Source organism: Rissa tridactyla, chromosome Z (genome assembly GCF_028500815.1).
Source record: "Rissa tridactyla isolate bRisTri1 chromosome Z, bRisTri1.patW.cur.20221130, whole genome shotgun sequence".
NCBI lineage: Eukaryota > Metazoa > Chordata > Aves > Charadriiformes > Laridae > Rissa > Rissa tridactyla.
This window is the reverse complement of record NC_071497.1, coordinates 84,640,559-84,658,519: the sequence shown is the minus strand read 5'-3', so window position 1 is coordinate 84,658,519 and position 17,961 is coordinate 84,640,559. Positions and strand designations below refer to the sequence as shown.

The following is a 17,961-nucleotide window of genomic DNA, read 5'->3' as shown; positions in this document are numbered from 1 at the left end:
CCAGAGCGGATTGGACAGGGATGCATCCAGGCGGGTTTGAATATCTCCAGAGAAGGAGACTCCACAGCTTCTCTGGGCAGCCTCTTCCAGGGCTCTGCCATCCTCAAAGGAAAGAAGTTTTTCCTCATGTTGAGACGGAACTTCCTGTGTCCTAGCTTTTGTCCATTGCCCTTTGTCCTGTCACCGGGCACCACTGAGAAGAACCTGACCCCATCCTCTTGCCACCTGCCCTTTAGCTATTGCTGAGCATTGATGAGGTCCCCTCTCAGTCTGCTCTTCTCCAGGCTGACCAGCCCCAGGGCTCTCAGCCTTTCCTCATCGGAGAGGTGCTCTAGTCCCTGGATCGTCTTTGCAGCCCTTGGCTGGAGTCTCTCCAGCAGCTCCCTGTCCTTCTTGAACTGGGGAGCCCAGAACTGGACCCAGTGCTCCAGCTGTGGCCTCCCCAGGGCAGAGCAGAGGGGGAGGATGACCTCCCTCCACCTGCTGGCCACAGTCTTCTTAACGTCCCCCCAGGGGACCCTTGGCCTTCTTGGCCACAAGGGCACATTGTTACCTCATGGGCAACTTGTTGTCCAAAGAAGATTTGTGATGACTTTGCATTGCTAGCTATTCCTTTTTAGTTTTGTGTGGGACAAGAAACAGGAGATTGGGAATTTTATCTGGCATATGTGCAGCAGGCTGTGGAAAAGAGCAAGCAGTATTTGTTTCGATAGAAGGAGGGGCATGAAGAGGTTGGGGAAGATGCTGAGGTTTAGCTGTTGAGATGTAATTCGTTGATGGGATGGAGGGAATAATCAAAACTGGGACCAGGAGGAGAGGTACATCCTCACAGAGCCAGATCCAGCAGGTCTGCTACATAAGTCCAGTTGTGATTCAGGCAATTAAAGGATAATAGTCCCTCATAATAATTAAGGGATAATAAATTCAGGGAATTCACCCCTTAACCTCATCTTGCTCCATTGCAAGTTCTTCCTGGTCAAACGCAGGTAGAGAGATGCTGATGGTTGTGCCGTGGTAAAGTTGACCCTTGTTTCCTGAATACTGGTCTCGGACGTAAGTCTGGGTTTGACCCCTCGAATAGTGGCAAGAATGAGCGCTGAAGTCCTCCAGAAGGGATATGTCTTGCCCTGGAATTGGGACACGTCTTGTCTTGATACTTGCCATGGAAACTGGGCTGCGACAAGTGAGGGAACAGAAAGATGAAAATTATCTTGTGTTTTAGGCAACTGAGTCCAGAGAAAAGTTAGTTCTCCCTTGCCTCTTTGCATTTTATTTTATTTTTCTTAGGAATCTAGGTAGATCGTTTTAGTGGGAGACTTTTCCAGGAGCCACTTGCCCGTGTTCCTCATGTTATCATGTCTCACTTAGGAAACAGGTTCATTTTGAGTTGAGTGCCTGCAGTCACAAGTCAGCAGAAGCAGTGTGTTAAACTTGCTAAGCGATAGAAAATTCCAGCTGCTCTGGAAAAGTCAGCTCTTGGATGCCTTATCTGGCTAGCAACATCACAGGTCACGTCTGTCGACGGCAGTCTGAATTTCTTCTCCTCCTTTCCCCCTCTGTGTAGGGATGAAGTTCTTCTGAGGGTTCTGCTTCAAAAGAAGTAGTTAATATCCGATACCCTGATTTAAAAATACTTAAAAATTATTTTAAAATATTTTAAAATATTTAGAAATAATACTGGCATCCAAGAAACAGAGGTTGGTGGTGAAAAGGAAAATCATAGAATCATAGAATGTGTTGGGTTGGAGGGGACCTTTAACGTTCTACTAACCCAACCCACCTCCAATGAGCAAAATTTGAGCGCTCTTATCTACGAGGGGGTCATCTAAGGCATAGGAAAAATGGATGGCCGCGAGGAAGTGTCGGTGTCATCCACATAACGAGAAGGGAACTGAGGTACGGTGTGGACAACCAGGGTTTTTGCAGTTTGCCAAAATTGTGAACATCTGCGGCGCTTGTGTATCTTGTGGTTCATGATTGGAACAGATCAGCATTGCAGTAGAAGAGTGAGAAAGTGTTACAAGTTTTTATGACCGCTTGTTTGAGTAACTGAACACCACATTATTATTTTATTTTTTTTTTTCAAGTTAGGTTTTACGTTGCGTTTGAAGTGCAGCAGAGCCTGTTTGGACGGAATACCAGCAAATTGCCTCTAGGAGAAGCTCTTGTACTCGCAGAAAATGTAACGCCCGCGTTACAGATTTTTTTTACTTATAAATGATGAGTACTTCATGATTCTGCCTTATTTATATGTTTATAGTCGATACAATTTATAATATATTTGATTATTTGCATAAATAGATTCTATCTTATAATTTTTCTAAATAAATGTTGTTATTATAGAAAATATCGTCTATATGTGCATATACAAAACTCAAAAAAGTGTCTATCTACGTAAAAAAAACCTATTAAAAGAATATTTGGCCTCTTTGCTACGGAGAAGAATTTACGCTGGCAGCCTGTTCTGTTAAGTGGGCTTTAAAAGGTTTCGTTTCCCTCTCTCTGAAAGGGACGTTAATCAAGGTGTGCATAAATTAGTCATAACAAATCCTTGCAATTCTCTGAGTGCACAGTAAACCGAAAATGATTTGAGGACAAGGTTATCAGGGTAAATCCAGAGAATGTTCTGCTAAGAGCTATTTAAAAACTTTTGGCTGCCACCCTCCAGTAAATAGCAATCAGGCTTCCAGAGATGTCTGGCAGCTCCAGTTGTTCTTCTGGTTTCTACTTTATGTTCTACCAAGATCATTCCTTGAAGATCTAAAACCTCTTCTGCAGCGTATAAATGGGAAATTCTCCTGGAAATATCTCTGTGTGGTGGATGGAACGCTTTTGGCCACCCGACCCTTGAGAGACTTCTCACTTTTCGTTTTCTGGAGTCTGTTAAATTCAGAATATTGTCTTACTGTTACTCCATCTCCAAACTTACAACATTGATCCCCTCTCCTACCACACTTGTTTCTCTGCCTGCCGTTGACGTAGCTGCATCGCCGTTATTGTCCAGGGTAGCGTGAGTGTGATCATTGTGGATTTTTTTTCCAAGAAAAATCCCATGTGATGCCGACTACTGTCTACGTTAACATATTCACACTGTTTATAGCTAGACCGGTATCATGTATTCACCTTGATGGATTACACTATGAATTCCTTAATGATTCTTAACTATTATATAGTATACTAAACTTAATTACCTTCTTCATCTCTATACGTTTCTTTCAGGTCTTATATTTTTCCTTCTATTCTATACATCTGGTTTAAGAGTTTATAACAGACTTCCCTCATACAAACACTACAATGCCTTGCGCGGAGGTAGGTGTAGCTCAGACTGCTGCCAAGTACCTTCAGTGCAAAAGAAATAATGAGAATTATTAATGGCAAGAGCAGCTGACAAGTGTTTGACTTGCTGGTTTTGTGTTAGGAAAAGTAACTTTGATATTGGTAAGTAAAGGTAGTATTTCGTGTGTTTTAAATGTTTGCGCGTGCCGGCGCTAGGTTTAAAGGTGTTCTTTAATTAATTCAAAATACCTCCTCGTGAGCATGTATGCATCTTAAAATCACAGAACGACAGACTGACAGGGGTTGGAAGGGACTTCTGGAGATCATCTAGTCCAACCTCCTGCCAGAGCAGGGTCACCCAGAGCAGGTTGCACAGGGTTTGGAGTATCTCCGGAGAAGGAGACTCCACAGCCTCTCTGGGCAGCCTCTGGCAGGGCTCTGCCACCCTCAAAGGAAAGAAGTTGTTCCTCATGTTTGGGTGGAACTTCTTGTGTCCTAGCTTTTGTCCATTGCCCTTTGTCCTGTCACCGAGCACCACTGCGAAGAACCTGACCCCATCCTCTTGCCACCTGCCCTTTAGCTATTGCTGAGCATTGATGAGATCCCCTCTCAGTCTTCTCTTCTCCAGGCTGACCAGCCCCAGGGCTCTCAGCCTTTCCTCAGCAGAGAGCTGCTCCAGTCCCTGGATCATCTTTCTAGCCCTTTGCTGTCCTCTCTCCAGCAGTTCCCTGTCCTTCTTGAACTGGGGGACCCAGAACTGGACCCAGTGCTCCAGCTGTGGCCTCCCCAGGGCAGAGCAGAGGGGGAGGATGACCTCCCTCCACCTGCTGGCCACAGTCTTCTTAACGTCCGCCCGGGAGACCATTGGCCTTCTTTACCATAATAAAATCATAAAATCATTTCCCCAACAATCCTGTGCACCTGACTTCAAAAATCTGTTGAGGGTAGAGGTAGGAATGAATATGAAATTGTAAGATCAGATATCAGTGTCGTCATATCTCACTTTTCTTCTTGAAAAAATTATTTTGTTTGTTTGAAGAGTTTTTTGTTGCTTGTTTTCCTTCTCCCTTAATCCTGTGGAAGGGAAGTTTTTTTCCATTTTATAAATTAGAATTAGTTTGAAAAGAAAAGGGGAGACTCTGGAATTCTATGGAAATATTATACGGGAGGTTGTGCCATCTCCATCCTTGGAGGTTTCCAAGACTCAGCTGGATGAAGCCCTGAGGAACCTGGCGTGACCCCATTGCTGCCTCTGCTCGGAGCCGGAGGTTGGGCCAAAGACCTCCTGAGGTCCCTTCCAGCCTGGATCATCCTGTGATCTTACGCTCTGAAAAATCACTTCTTTCTTTTTACTTGACTTTTAAAACTTCTCTGTCTTTTCCACCCTCTTCATCTGGTTTCTCTGGGGCGTAGGTTTGCCTTCAGTGGTATTTTCCTTCAGTGGCCTGGCTTCATCATTTTGTTGTCAAAGTCAATGCTACAGATCAATGTTGCTCTCACTTTGCCGGGGTAGTTTTTCAACACGTTTCCATGTTTGCGTCTGTCCCCGGTTTTGTATGACTTGCGATGACAAAACAAATATTACTGAAAATCCCACTGTCACTGGGATTATACGTGTTCATGGGCCTCCTTCCCGCTCCGACCGCAACAACAGCAAAGGACCAGGACAGTGCCCTGGGCAAAAGCCAGAGGAGTTTTCTATAAAAAAAGAAAAAAAATAAAAATCATAAAAAAAGATCATCACCACCACCAAAAAAAAAAAAAAAAGGACCAAAACCACCCCCAAAAAAACCCCACCGAAAAAACCCCAAACCAAAAAAAGCCCCCAAAACCCAACACGCAACAACTCCTTTTTAATATCTCGCTGTGTGAGGGGTTTTTTGGCTTGGTTTGCTGTTCCACGGCTGATAGCTGGCTGAGTCAGACGCTTGTTGTAAAATCTAATCCAACCCTGGGTGGATTGCTGTTTTTTCCCCACATTTCTCATACATTTTTCCTCCCTCTCACCCTCTTCTTTTCTAGCTCGCGCTTAGTTTCCCAGCTTTCAAGTAGTCGTAATACTCTGGTATTGTGTCCTTCTATAATATCGTACAACCTTTATTATTTATTTTTTCTTTCTATTGTGGTCACATTTGCAGCTTCAGTGATACTGGACAGTCTTCAAGTGTGCAAACAATCTCAGAAATTGTATCGCTTATGTCCAGAGGACTTGAAATAGGTGTTTCCAGGAGTGGAGCTGATAAAAACGTGGAGGTTTCCTTCCTTATTTAAGATACTCCCTTTCTGTAGATTTTTTTGAATATATTCCTTGAAGTGAATGAATGGTTTATTAGAGTTTATTTCCAGCTTTATTTGGCAACTTTATCGCCTTTTGATTTGGGAGTGTGGTGTGTAATTTGCTTTACTTAATTCTTCAAAGTGTCTGTCACCAGATGTGTCTGCTACTCAGGTTTGTGTTACAGATATCCAAAATACCTTCAGAGGTTTCCAGCTGACAAAGCTGGTTCTTCAGCATCTGTGTGCAAGGAAGTAGGACCCCATCTGGAATTCCGAAGTGTGTAACTTCACTGAGACAGTTTATAGGTGTTCACTTTATAAATGACGAGTGGCCCTCCTCAGGGATCGGTACTGGGACCAGCGCTGTTTAACATCTTTGTTGACGACATGGACAATGGGATGGAGTGCGCCCTCAGCGAGTTTGCCGATGACACCAAGCTGTGTGATACGGTTGACACGCTGGAGGGAAGGGATGTCATCCAGAGAGACCTGGGCAGGCTGGAGAGGTGGGCCCATGCAAACCTCGTGAAGTTCAACCACGCCAAGTGCAAGGTCTTGCAGCTGGGTCAGGGCAATCCCGGGCACAAATCCAGGCTGGGTGGAGAACGGATGGAGAGCAGCCCTGAGGAGAAGGACTTGGAGGTGTTGGTGGATGAGAAGGTCAACACGAGCTGGCAATGTGTGCTGGCAGCCCAGAAACCCCCCGCAGCCTGGGCTGCATCAGAAGAAGCGTGGCCAGCAGATCCAGAGAGGTGATTCTCCCCCTCTACTCTGGTCTGGTGAGACCCCGCCTGGAGTACTGTGTCCAGTTCTGGAGTCCTCAGCACAAGAAGGACATGGACCTGTTGGAACAGGTCCAGCGGAGGGCCCCAGAGATGCTGGGAAGGCTGGAGCCCCTCTGCTCTGAGGACAAGCTGAGAGAGTTAGGATTGTTCAGCCTGGAGAAAAGAAGGCTCCGGGGAGACCTTCCAGTCCCTTCCAGTCCCTCGAGGGGCTCCAGGAAAGCTGGGGAGGGACTCTGGATCAGGGAGGGGAGCCATGAGATGAGGGGGAATGGTTTTCAACTGGAAGAGGGGGATTTAGATGAGATCTGAGGAAGAAATTCTTTGGTGTGAGGGTGGTGAGCCCCTGGCGTGGGTTGCCCAGGGAAGCTGTGGCTGCCCCATCCCTGGAGGGGTTCAAGGCCAGGTTGGCCGGGGCTTGGAGCAACCTGTTGTGGTGGGAGGTGTCCCTGCCCAGGGCAGGGGGTGGCACTGGACGGGCTTTAATGTCCCTTCTAACCCAAACCATTCTATGATTCTGTAGTTTTTCAGGTGAAATAGGGGTGTCTTTTTTGGTGTCTGTATGGATTCCTGATACAACCGTGGTGTCAAAAGCTGGATGGGAATGCAGCTCTAGAACTGAGCTTTGAAATCCTGGGAAAAAGTGGTCTTCTCCTTATTTTGAAGTTCAAACTAAAAAAAAGATTTAGGCAATCTAATGGCAAGGATGGGGCTCCTGCCCCATCACAGTAGATGTCACAGTAAGAGATCTCCTGAGATCTAGAGGTAAAAAAGGGGAGAAATAGTTCAAAATTAAAGCAACGCTGGTTTTGCAATGAATTCAGGAATATGCTTGTTATAATAAATCCGTGCAGTTTAATATTTGTAACCTTTTTCAGTGCAGTGATGTTTGAGAGGTGGCGTGAAGTGTTGGATTGGCTTAGTCGCAGGAAGCAAAGTGGAAAAGACTTTACAGGAAAGGAAGGAAAAAGCCGTGTATATAATTTGGCTGGGCAACAAAGGAGATGTGACTGTGCCTTTTATTTAAAAGGCTGCAAACACTGAACTGGGGAAGAAATGTTTTATGGTATTACATAGAACCACTTATAGGAATAAGTAGCTGAAGTTGAGTCAAGGAATGCTTAGGCTGAATATTGGCGGGGGGTAGGGGGGAAATCTTAACGTCGAGGTTTATTAGATTATGGAACACTCTTCCCAAAGGATGTGGTTCAAGCTCCATTACCAGTCCCTTAAAATTAGGCTGGATCGAATAACAGCGTGTACTGGAGGGAGCACTGTTGCACGGGTAGGGGATGTACACGGTTACCTAATACGTCGTCGCGTTTCGCTTGCTTCCATGATTCATTTCCTCAAAAGCTCCTTCCAGAATGTGTTAGTGACATCACAGCCCCGGCTTCCTCGGACACGTTGGTGTTTCTCGGTGCTGCGGCTTTCGGAGAGTTTCTTCCGAGATTTACTAGGTTGTCTTTTTTTTTTTTTTTTTTCCTCAGTGGCTCCCATAGCTCAACTGTTCCCCGCAGCTTTCCCGTGCGGCTGCGACGTTGCCGGGAGCAATGGGAAACAGGCAAAAATCAGATGCCTGGGGTGTATTTTAAAAATGTGGATACACAGGAGCCGGGCTATTCCTGGAGAGACAGTGATCAGGAGCCAGGCGGGCAGCAGAATTTGTGTTGCAGAGCTTGGCTTCACAGAAACGACTACCTTCTGCTTTTCTTGGCAAGTAGGGCGAAATCCGTGTCTCTGTTAGAATAGTATTATTAAGTGTGAGAAGCCTCAAACAAATAAGTCGTGCTCATATATTTCAATGAGGCGGTCTCAGTGGTCGTTACGCTGATTTGATGAGAAGAAAATAACTTGTTTTTAAAACTGTCGTCTTCTCTTTGTTTTTAAACATTTAGAGAAGTCATCTAAAACGCGCTCTTAATCTTTCTGTAGGACTGTGGTTACTTTTCTGCAGTATTTAGGAATTAAATACGGAAAATAAAGTATAATAATAACGATAAAGCAGCTGAAATATAATAAAGCACCTGAAATAAAGCCCGCGGCAATCCGCTCAGTAAATTCTTGAGACGTGGGGGACTTTGACCTTGCACCAAGGAGTGAGTGGTAGCTTGGTAGGATTTTACGCCTAGATGTGCCTTTTCAACTGATCGTGCATTTACTCTAACATAAATTCTTTAACCATTCCTGTGTTCCAAAGAGTAAATGGAGTCAAGAAGGGCTGGGACGTAGCCGTTGTCTCAAAATGCTTATGAGCTTTTAAATTCATGATCTCCCACGTGTGAATTCTTGCTGCGGCCTGCTGATGGTTTAGAAAGCAGCTAGCCCGCCACTATTTAAAACACAAATTTATTTTGCTAGGCTTCGTATCGCCCAGAAACCGTTCATTTATAGTTGTTCTTAAAACAATTTCCCCCCCCCCCCCCCCCCCCCTTCTTTGTCGCTAGCTAGCTGGGGTTAATTCTGTTGGTCTGATACCAGACGGTGGAGAGCGTGAAAAATATTGCTGAAAATGAAAAATTGTGACTTTTTTCATTTGTATTACCGTGTCAGATGTAACGTTGCAAAAATCTACTGTTCATAAGAACTTGTGTCAGCTGCGAAAGTGATTGCAGTATTTAGGATGGCTATTTTTACGCTTCTGAGTTTTTATAATCTCCCTACCTAAAAAAATCTACGACGTAATCAGATCTGCTTTTTCCGTCAGAGGTTGTAGTTTGTGTATACATCAGTCCGTTGATGCTCCTTAGGAGTTCAACGTTGCTTGAGGATGTAATACTTAACATGCAAGTTCATTAAGCACTTAAAAATTTATTCCGTATTTCCTCTATTTCAGCTTCGCTAGCTTCTTGCTGTAATGAATCTTCCAAAAACTTGCGATGGGACTCTCCTAAAATTCATGTAGCTGCTGTTTTTTACAGTCTTTTAAGCATGTGTACCCTCACAATTAGCAGTTTTAATTTGTTTAAATAGCCATCCGAGATGGTAAGGATGCGCTTATAAAGTATAAAATGACTTTGACTTGGGACTTTATGAGAACTGCGTCTTGATAGAGCAGTTGCCTCGCTGATCCGGCCTCTCCCGCTTGTGATTCCGCGGACCACTTTTTTCCTCTCCCGTTCATTATCGCGCAACAGCCCCGTGGCAACTTAAGAAATTGCTTACATGGAAAAGTAATCGTAGGAAAGTATTTATGTATTTTTAGCTTGCTTCTAACACAATGTAGCAGCTGGAAACAAGGACAAGAGCCAGCACAATGGGAACTGCCAGCTCTCCATGGGCCACCAGAAAGCGTTCATCAGACCACAATGTGAGAACCATTGAATTGACTTAAGAAACGTGACATGCATAATAAACGTTAAATAAAAAAAAAAAACCAACCCAGCTCTCAAGTTCCCAAAGCTGCTGCTCGAATGTAATAAGAATGAAATAGTAATTGTAATGGTTTTGAATACTACGTTACTCACTGGTTTTGGTGGAGGATGTACACGATGGTATCAATTAGATGCAAGGAAAATCGCTTCTACTTTAGTTCTTCATAATCTGTGTTTACTGCTCTCTTAGATGTTGTAGCATTGAACAGTCTTCTGCATGCTGGAAGTTTCATAAAGGGGAAAGCAGGGTGTGGAGTTGGGACTTGAACGGGTTACTCAAACGTAGGTCAGTTCTCTTTGGTGATTTGTTTGCGGTTGGGTTTTCTGTCTGATATTTAATGCTGGTTTTGCTGACTTCTCTAGTCTTGTCTTGTTGTAAAAATGGAAGGAACACACGGGGAGCAGGACTGTCATTTTGGAACTGTTAAAAGGCCAGTAAGACCTCATTGCTCTCTCCAGCTACCTGAAAGAAGGTTGTAGCGAGGTGGGGGTTGGTCTCTTCTCCCAAGGAACAGGTGATAAGACAAGAAGAAACGGCCTCAAGTTGCGCCAGGGGAGGTTTAGGATGGATATTAGGAAAAACGTCTTCACTGAAAGTGTTGTCAAGCATTGGAAGAGGCTGCCCAGGGCAGTGGTGGAGTCACCATCCCTGGAGGTATTTAAAAAATGGGCAGACATGGTACTGAGGGACATGGCTTAGTGGGGACTTGCCAATGTTAGGTTGATGGTTAGGCTTGATGATCTTAAAGGTCTCTTCCAACCTAAATGATTCTCAGAAGATCTTTTCAAGATCTTCACGTCTACCAAAAGTCTTATTTCTTTCTTTTCAGTCTTGAAAGTCACGTCAATCCGGTGCGCTCTGCAAAATGGTTTCGAAAGCAATTAAACTCATTGGCAGGATGCTAATGATGTATGGTGGGACTCGGGTTGTTTGTATGGGGGAAAGGATCTGCTCTGTTATCAAGTTCCAGTGAGGAGAGAAACGAGCATACTCAACAAGGCTTATGCCAGCATTAATTGTAATGTAATGTTTAAACTTAACGAATGATAGGCCGTTCAAAGGAACACTTGATGAAGTTCAGTTATTAATACGATTACGTTTTGCAACTGCTATTAAGTAAAAAACAAAATCTCCTTTTCCCAGAAAGATACTTTCAAATAAGTAACACCAATTTCCTCTGCGTTAATTTAATGCTCTTTCCAGGGAGAGAGCTCAGAGGGTTTATCTTCCAAGCCTTTACACTGAAGGTTGGAAAGTGAAGAAGATGGAAGTGAAGAATCCTCTTGTGAAAGAATTACCGCTAGTTTAATAAAGATCCCAAGAAAACTCATGGATCAATTATAGCTCGCAGTTTGTTGATAGATTAACTTGGAATAGAATTGTAGAACGGTTTGGGTTGGAAGGGACCTTCAAGACCATCTAGTGCCACCCCCCTGCCCTGGGCAGGGACACCTCCCACCAGCCCAGGTTGCTCCAAGCCCCGGCCAACCTGGCCTTGAACCCCTCCAGTGATGGGGCAGCCACAGCTTCTCTGGGCAGCCTGGGCCAGGGGCTCACCCCCGTCACAGCCAAGAATTTCTTCCCAATATCTCATCTCAGTCTCCCCTCAGAATGGTTTGCAGTGCTAGAAGTTGACTATAAACATCAGTTTTTTATAATGAGTAAATCTTTAAAGCACCCTCTGCCTTCCTGCCTGTCTTTCGCTTTTAAAAAGTCTTTAAAATCAAGCTCTTAAAATTTTGCTTCATCATGTGAAAGCATAGAAGAATGCGTTTAAACTTTTCTCCAGGGAGGTCCAAACGTGAACCTTCTTTGTGTCTTGTTGTGTAAGAGAGAGCAGAGCGTCAGGCTGAGATTTCTGTGTTTACATTAAGTCAGTCTGGTGAAAGAAAGATCTTTTTTTAATTAATGTGTCCTAACTTCATTTTGCCGTCAAGCGTTGTTCCACGGACTGTCAAACCAAATTAAAATCCTGGGTTTGTTTTCATGGCAGTGTTTCTAGCCGTCTTACAGAAGACCTGAGATCTTCTGTTGCAAAAAACCGTACCTTGCTCTTAAGCAAGCCCTGCTTTCCTTGCTGTGCCTTATGTAGAGTTATACGAATAGATGGCAAAAGAATAGTTGTAATGGGTAGTTTTGTGGAAGAGAAGGAAAAAATGGATCTTCTCATTCTGTTTTAAAGGTAAAAGCAGTCTGTTCCTTCTCAAAGTATCTGTGTTTGCCGGAAATAATTGGCAAAATGTTAGTATTTCTCTTACTGACAGAAATTCTAGTAATGTGGTTGCGTGTGGAATTGAGTCAAGAAATAAAGTTCTATGAAAGAATTGCAATTAAAAATAGATTACAAGTATTTTGCAGAAGACAATAAATTCTACAGATGATCCAGATACATAAACTGGTTTAGGGTTATGGATCTGCATCACTTGGATGGATGGTTATGGGTCTTCATCACTTGGATGGGTCTTCATCACTTATATGAGCGGTTATGGGTCTTCATCACTTGGATGGGTCTTCATCACTTATATGAGCGGTTATGGGTCTTCATCACTTAGATGGATGGTTCTGGGTCTTCATCACTTGGATGGGTCTTCATCACTTATATGGGTGGTTATGGATCTTCATCACTTATGAGTCTTCACTTAGATGGATGGTTATGGATCTTCATCACTTGGATGCATGGTTATGGGTCTTCATCACTTAGATGAGTCTTCATCACTTGGATGGTTATGGGTCTTTATCACTTATACGGGTTTTCATCACTTATATGGATCTTCATCACTTATATGTGTGGCGATGCGTCTTCATCACTTAGATGGGTCTTCGTCACTTGGATGGATGGTTATGAATCTTCATCGCTTATGGGTCTTCACTTGGATGGTTATGGCTCTTCATCACTTAGATGGGTGGTTGTGGGTCTTCATCACTTGGATGGATGGTTATGGGTCTTCGTCACTTATAATAAGCACCAGAAGAGTAGTACTTGGTAATGTAGAGCTTTCTCAGAATTTATATAGAGCTTCAGAAGCACTTTGGGTCACGATGCTATTGCAGATAACCCACCCCCTTCATCTTTTCCACAGTTGGGTCCTTTAGTTTTAAGAATTGCAGTTCACCTTTTGCCGCTGCCCAGAGATATAGAAAGCTTTACGAGAACTTTTGTGATTTGGATTTCCCTTGAGTTGTATACCGGGATGACAAGAAACTAGGAATAAAATGAAATTTAAAGTGAAATTTAAATGTGAAAGAAACGTAATATGTTGAAGTGTCTAGGCAAATTTCATTCCATGCTTGTAATGATGCCAGGGAGCAGTAAAACACAGTTGTGGCTACCTATGGCTGTGCTATTGGCTTGAAAGGGGATTTTCATCCTTTTATCCTGGTTTTTTTTGGCGATGTTCTGTTGAAGCAGAAGCTGAAATGGGATTCTGGCCACTTTTTCTGGATCAGTGTGTATTTGTCATACGTTTAGTTTGCTGTTAAGCGCAACTTTAGATCTGAAAAGAAGATGGTGAGGAGAGCTTCTGAGAGGTTACAGCATTACTTTAGTTTTGTTTAATTTGGTAAAGAAACTTTGATATGTAGCTTAATAATTTTGAAATACATAAACGTAAAGCCAAAGTGATATTTCAAATATTGTGAACATACAGAATACAACTAGAAACACCGACTACTTATCTCTCTGTCCTCCTAAGCTCTTTATTTAACACTTTAATCTGTTGTTAACGATCAGGAACGATATTTTCCTTAGAAAAGTCCCTTAACTTGAGTATGTTGGGAGCACCAACCGCTATATAGCACCTAATTTGACATTGCATTTTGGAATTAAAAAGAATATTTTGAACCTATTTGCATGGGATTTCTGGAGGAATACGCTCGCCCACGAGAGACAGAACTTGAGGAGGTTATTTGGGTCATATATCAATGCGCAGAATTCTCCTGGGCAGAATTACCTCATTCTCCCTGGCGGAATATTCAATTTACTGGCCAGTGTTTTGGCCGTATCCCTCTTTTCCTGACTGTTGAGGGCAGGTGTAGTAATGGCAGATGCCTGCCACAGAAGGGCGGGGTGGTGGAAAATTGAAGACGCTGGTTGAGCTGAGAACTACACTAAATTTTAAGAGAGGAAATATGCCGAATTTGAATTTATTTCACGGTGAATATGTGATTCTTTCAGGGTTGTTTTAAAAAATAATTTCTTTGCGTGTTACCTATGTGGATAACTCCTGTGAGTTTAAAATCTCACTTCATAGAGTCATAGAATGGTTCGGGTCGGAAGGGACCTTAAAGATCATCTAGTTCACGGTCCTTCACGGTCAGCGTTTTTATTTGCCTTTGTGCTGATTTAAGGACGGTCGATCAAAAACGGGGTGATAAAGGATTATTAACGTAAAATGAATTTTTTTGCGAAGAGGGCTGTAATTATAGTGCTTTTTATTAGAACAACTCCTTCAAGCCGCTTAATGCTGAATGGCGTTAGTTCCCTTGCCTTTGACACGGCAGTAATTGCCTTGCAGTTGTGGCGACGAAGGGGAGCATTGGTTTATTACAAAATCTGACCAGATTATTACGTTTGAAGACAAATACGCTTTGGCTGGCTTGAAATTTTGTAGGGCTAAGAGTACTTCACCTTCTTTTGATCGGTTATGCTCTGCTTGCGGGTTGCATTCAAATGGCTTTTCATCCTGGGCACCTTGAATCTCGCAGACAAGAAGGCTGAAAACTAAACTTCCTTCATTTTTCTGCCGTTTTTAAGGAAGTCTTTTATGATTAATTTTTAATTTAGGCACTCGTAGAAAGAAGGACATAAGAATTTGGGGGGTCTTTTTAAAGTTGAGATTAGGTCTTATTTTTGTGCTGTGTAATTCAAGGCTTTGCCCTGTTAAATGAGTAAGTTGATGAAATGCTCAGTCTCTGCCGTAAAATTTCAAGATAGACTCAAAAAAATTCAGTGCCCAGCAGGCATTTGGGGATGAATATAATCCAGTGTGATTGGGAGGGGCTGCTGCTTCGCAACTGGGAGCGTATTGGGAGCCCAGACGTGATACAGGCAGAGGCCCAGTGACATTGAAGCTGTCACGTGCCACCGTAGCCGTGGAGTGGAGACAAGTTTCATCCTTTCCCCTGACTTTTTTCCCCACTAATGCCGAGTCTGCAGCGTCTCTGCTTCAGCTTTGGTGCTTTTCTTCTTTTTTTATTTCTTCAATCTCATGAGCGCTGGCAAGGAAATAAGGATTTTTACGGCGTCCTCCGACCCTCCTCTGCTGCCCCTTCTCCCTTCCAGTCTCCTTGAGTGGGTATTTGGGCACGTAACTGGTCAACTTGGTGCCCCAACACGGTTGTAATTAGGAAGGGGAATTTCAAATGCAGGAGTTCTTGGAGTTAATTGTTTTTTTTTTTTTTTTTTTAATGCTGTAAGGATTAAGTATGGAAATGACTCAGCTTGCATTTCAGGCGCAGACATCAAAGTTTAAACAGTATGATGATGAGAGTTTTAACGAGCAACTTCTAGGTGGAGCCTTAATACTGGAGCCGTACGTGCACCGTGTATACGCACCTACATCAAGGGGAGGGTATTCAGCAAAGAACTGAGAATTGATGTGGAATGAGGAGCTATTTACATTTTTGTACCGAAGAAATTTTTGCGGGTCTAAAATGAATGAAGTTTTGGTGCTTTGTTATACGTGTATTTTCAAGGGAGATGTGAGACAACAAAAACGTGATTACCCAAGAGGAATCGATCAGCCTGACTGGTTTTTTGACAGTATCGATAGTGATTTGTCACTTCAAACTTTGATTTCTCCTTAACTAGATTTTAAACGTCAAGTTATTGTAAACATTTTGTACTTCCACACCGTTGCATCTTATATACAGTCTCTTAAAAAGGAATTTCAGAGCAGTGTAAGTACTTCCAACTGGAGGGCTTTTTCAAGTTGTTTCATCTTCTGTAGGAATGCAGAAAATATGAGGCTGAGTTTAATAATACCTCAAAATTTAACTTTAAACAGCTGTTGATCCTGGGGTTTTTTGTTGTTTTTTTTTTTTTCACTGAAGTTTATTATTTGCTATTATGTCGTCTACCCACAATAATGAGCAATGGTGATGATCTCTACAGGACTCTCAATCTGGAGGTTCTGGTTGAAGCAGTATTAAGTTTTGGTGCTGCGTTTTGCCTAAAATATGCTGAATTTTAAAATTAGAATACACGAGAAAAATGCGTTACGGACTAAGTTGGTTTTGTTAAAAAGGAACATGCAAGCTCCTTTGGCTCTCTGAACACGTTACATTGGTACATCATGAATCCTTCAGCTGGTATCTGCTCTGTGTTTAAGGCTCTCACCTACAAGCAGCTTTTGTTTCACCTCTCCTAATTTCCTTTTCATCCATTCCTATAACTTAATTTGCTTGAATTTCCAGGAATCTTTCCTTTCCCACCTCTCCGTGCCCACTGCTGTGTGATTCCTGAAATTTTCATTTGGAGAAATCAAGTAGCCAGACCCGTCATCTCATTGTAGGGGGGTTAATTGTTTTTCCCTCCTCTCTCTCAGATGCTGCCTCGGCCCCTAAAGGAGCTTTGTTGGTTAAAATGTCAAAACTCATAATATTTTTTGCCTTTTCTCTCTAGCTGGCCTGTGGACAGTCTTCACGCTAGGCGGGGTGGGGAGTAAACCATCGCCGCAGCTGGAGCAGTGCTCCCCTCTAGCTAACCAGAGTCTGCTGCTTCTCCTGGTCTTGGCCAATCTGACCGATGCTCCAGATACACCGAATCCCTACAGGCAAGCTATTATGTCCTTCAAGAACACGCAAGGTTTGTATCTGTTTGTTCTTCTAAGCATGAACTGATTAAAATGAAGTGTTAGAATTATTAGTTTGTGTTATAAGGAACCGTGAAGATCACCTAGTGATGGGCATGCCCTGGGCAGGGACACCTCCCACCAGCCCAGGTTGCTCCAAGCCCCGGCCAACCTGGCCTTGAACCCCTCCGGGGATGGGGCAGCCACAGCTTCTCTGGGCAACCCACGCCAGGGGCTCACCACCCTCACACCAAACAATTTCTTCCCAATATCCCATCTAAATCTCCCCTCTTCCAGTTTAAAACCATTCCCCCTCGTCCCATGGTTCCCCTCCCTGCTCCAGAGTCCCTCCCCAGCTTTCCTGGAGCCCCTTGAGGGACTGGAAGGGGCTCTGAGGTCTCCGTGGAGCCTTCTCTTCTCCAGGCTGAACCCCCCCAGCTCTCTCAGCCTGTCCTCCCAGCAGAGGGGCTCCAGCCCTCCCAGCATCTCCGGGGCCTCCTCTGGCCCCGCTCCAACAGCTCCGTGTCCTTCTGCTGTTGGTGGCCCCAGAGCTGGAGGCAGCACTGTTAGGGGGGGCGTTCACCAAAGCAGAGAAGAGGGCGAGAATCAGTGTGAAGTTCCTGCAACCACTTAGAGGTTCTCTTTCCACAACTTGTTTTTCCCTCCAGCCAGACCATGGAAGCGCAGTAATAGTACATTTTCTTCTGGAACTTTTGAGGTGGAGCTCCTCAACTGCTGGAACTTAATGGAAGGGGCAGGGGGAGAAGGATACTGCATCCCAGGCAGCTACCACAGCTTGGACTATCTAGGCTAGCTCAGCTTGCGGGCACCGGGCTTCTTTTCCTATATACTTTATCCATACACTTAAATCTCTTCAACTTTTAGCCATGAGGTTTTACTCTTCGTTGGCTTTATGCTGGTTGACACCACGCTCAGCTGCTGCATGGTAACCTGTGAAGCCATATCAATACCCCGAGTTACTCACTTCATTTAAGGGGAGTTTTTATATTCCTTTAACCATTAAGTTTTTAGCAAGTTGAGCTCTAATTTCATTCACCGTTCCCTAAGAAATTTTTGGGGGTTATTGGGATGTAGGATTGTTCTCATAAGAAGAACTCTTAGTCGGAACGTGCCCCTTTGATTTATTGGATGCTGTTTATTGGCAGTTGAGATCAAATCCTTGATACTGTTTTTGGTTTTTGTTATTTAAACTGAGAACTTCTACAAATGCTTTATTTTGGTTGACTTTTTTTCATGTCGTGGGCAACCATTAATGTATTTCATTGAGAATTGTTATACAAGTATCATTATAAAATTTTAAAAGAACTTATTCTGTGTCAAAAATAGCACAAAAAGCCACATTCTCTCTAGGTACGTACTTTTATAGAATGACTTACTGTTTCCCGTAAACTTGTTTCACTGGCAATATTCATTTAACTTAATTGTTAAATTAAGTTAAG

The 17,961-nt window shown here is 43.4% G+C and overlaps 1 protein-coding gene across 8 annotated transcripts in view; it reads left to right on the top strand.

The window, feature by feature from the left end:
* Positions 1–17,961, top strand: part of LOC128903096 (dymeclin) — a 240,240-nt gene that overhangs the window by 78,801 nt on the left and 143,478 nt on the right. For all 8 annotated transcript variants that reach the window (XM_054187006.1, XM_054186999.1, XM_054187002.1 and 5 more), the window contains one exon: positions 16,333–16,515. In XM_054187006.1, the coding sequence (XP_054042981.1) occupies positions 16,333–16,515 (183 nt within the window). The remainder of the gene's footprint in view (positions 1–16,332; positions 16,516–17,961) is intronic.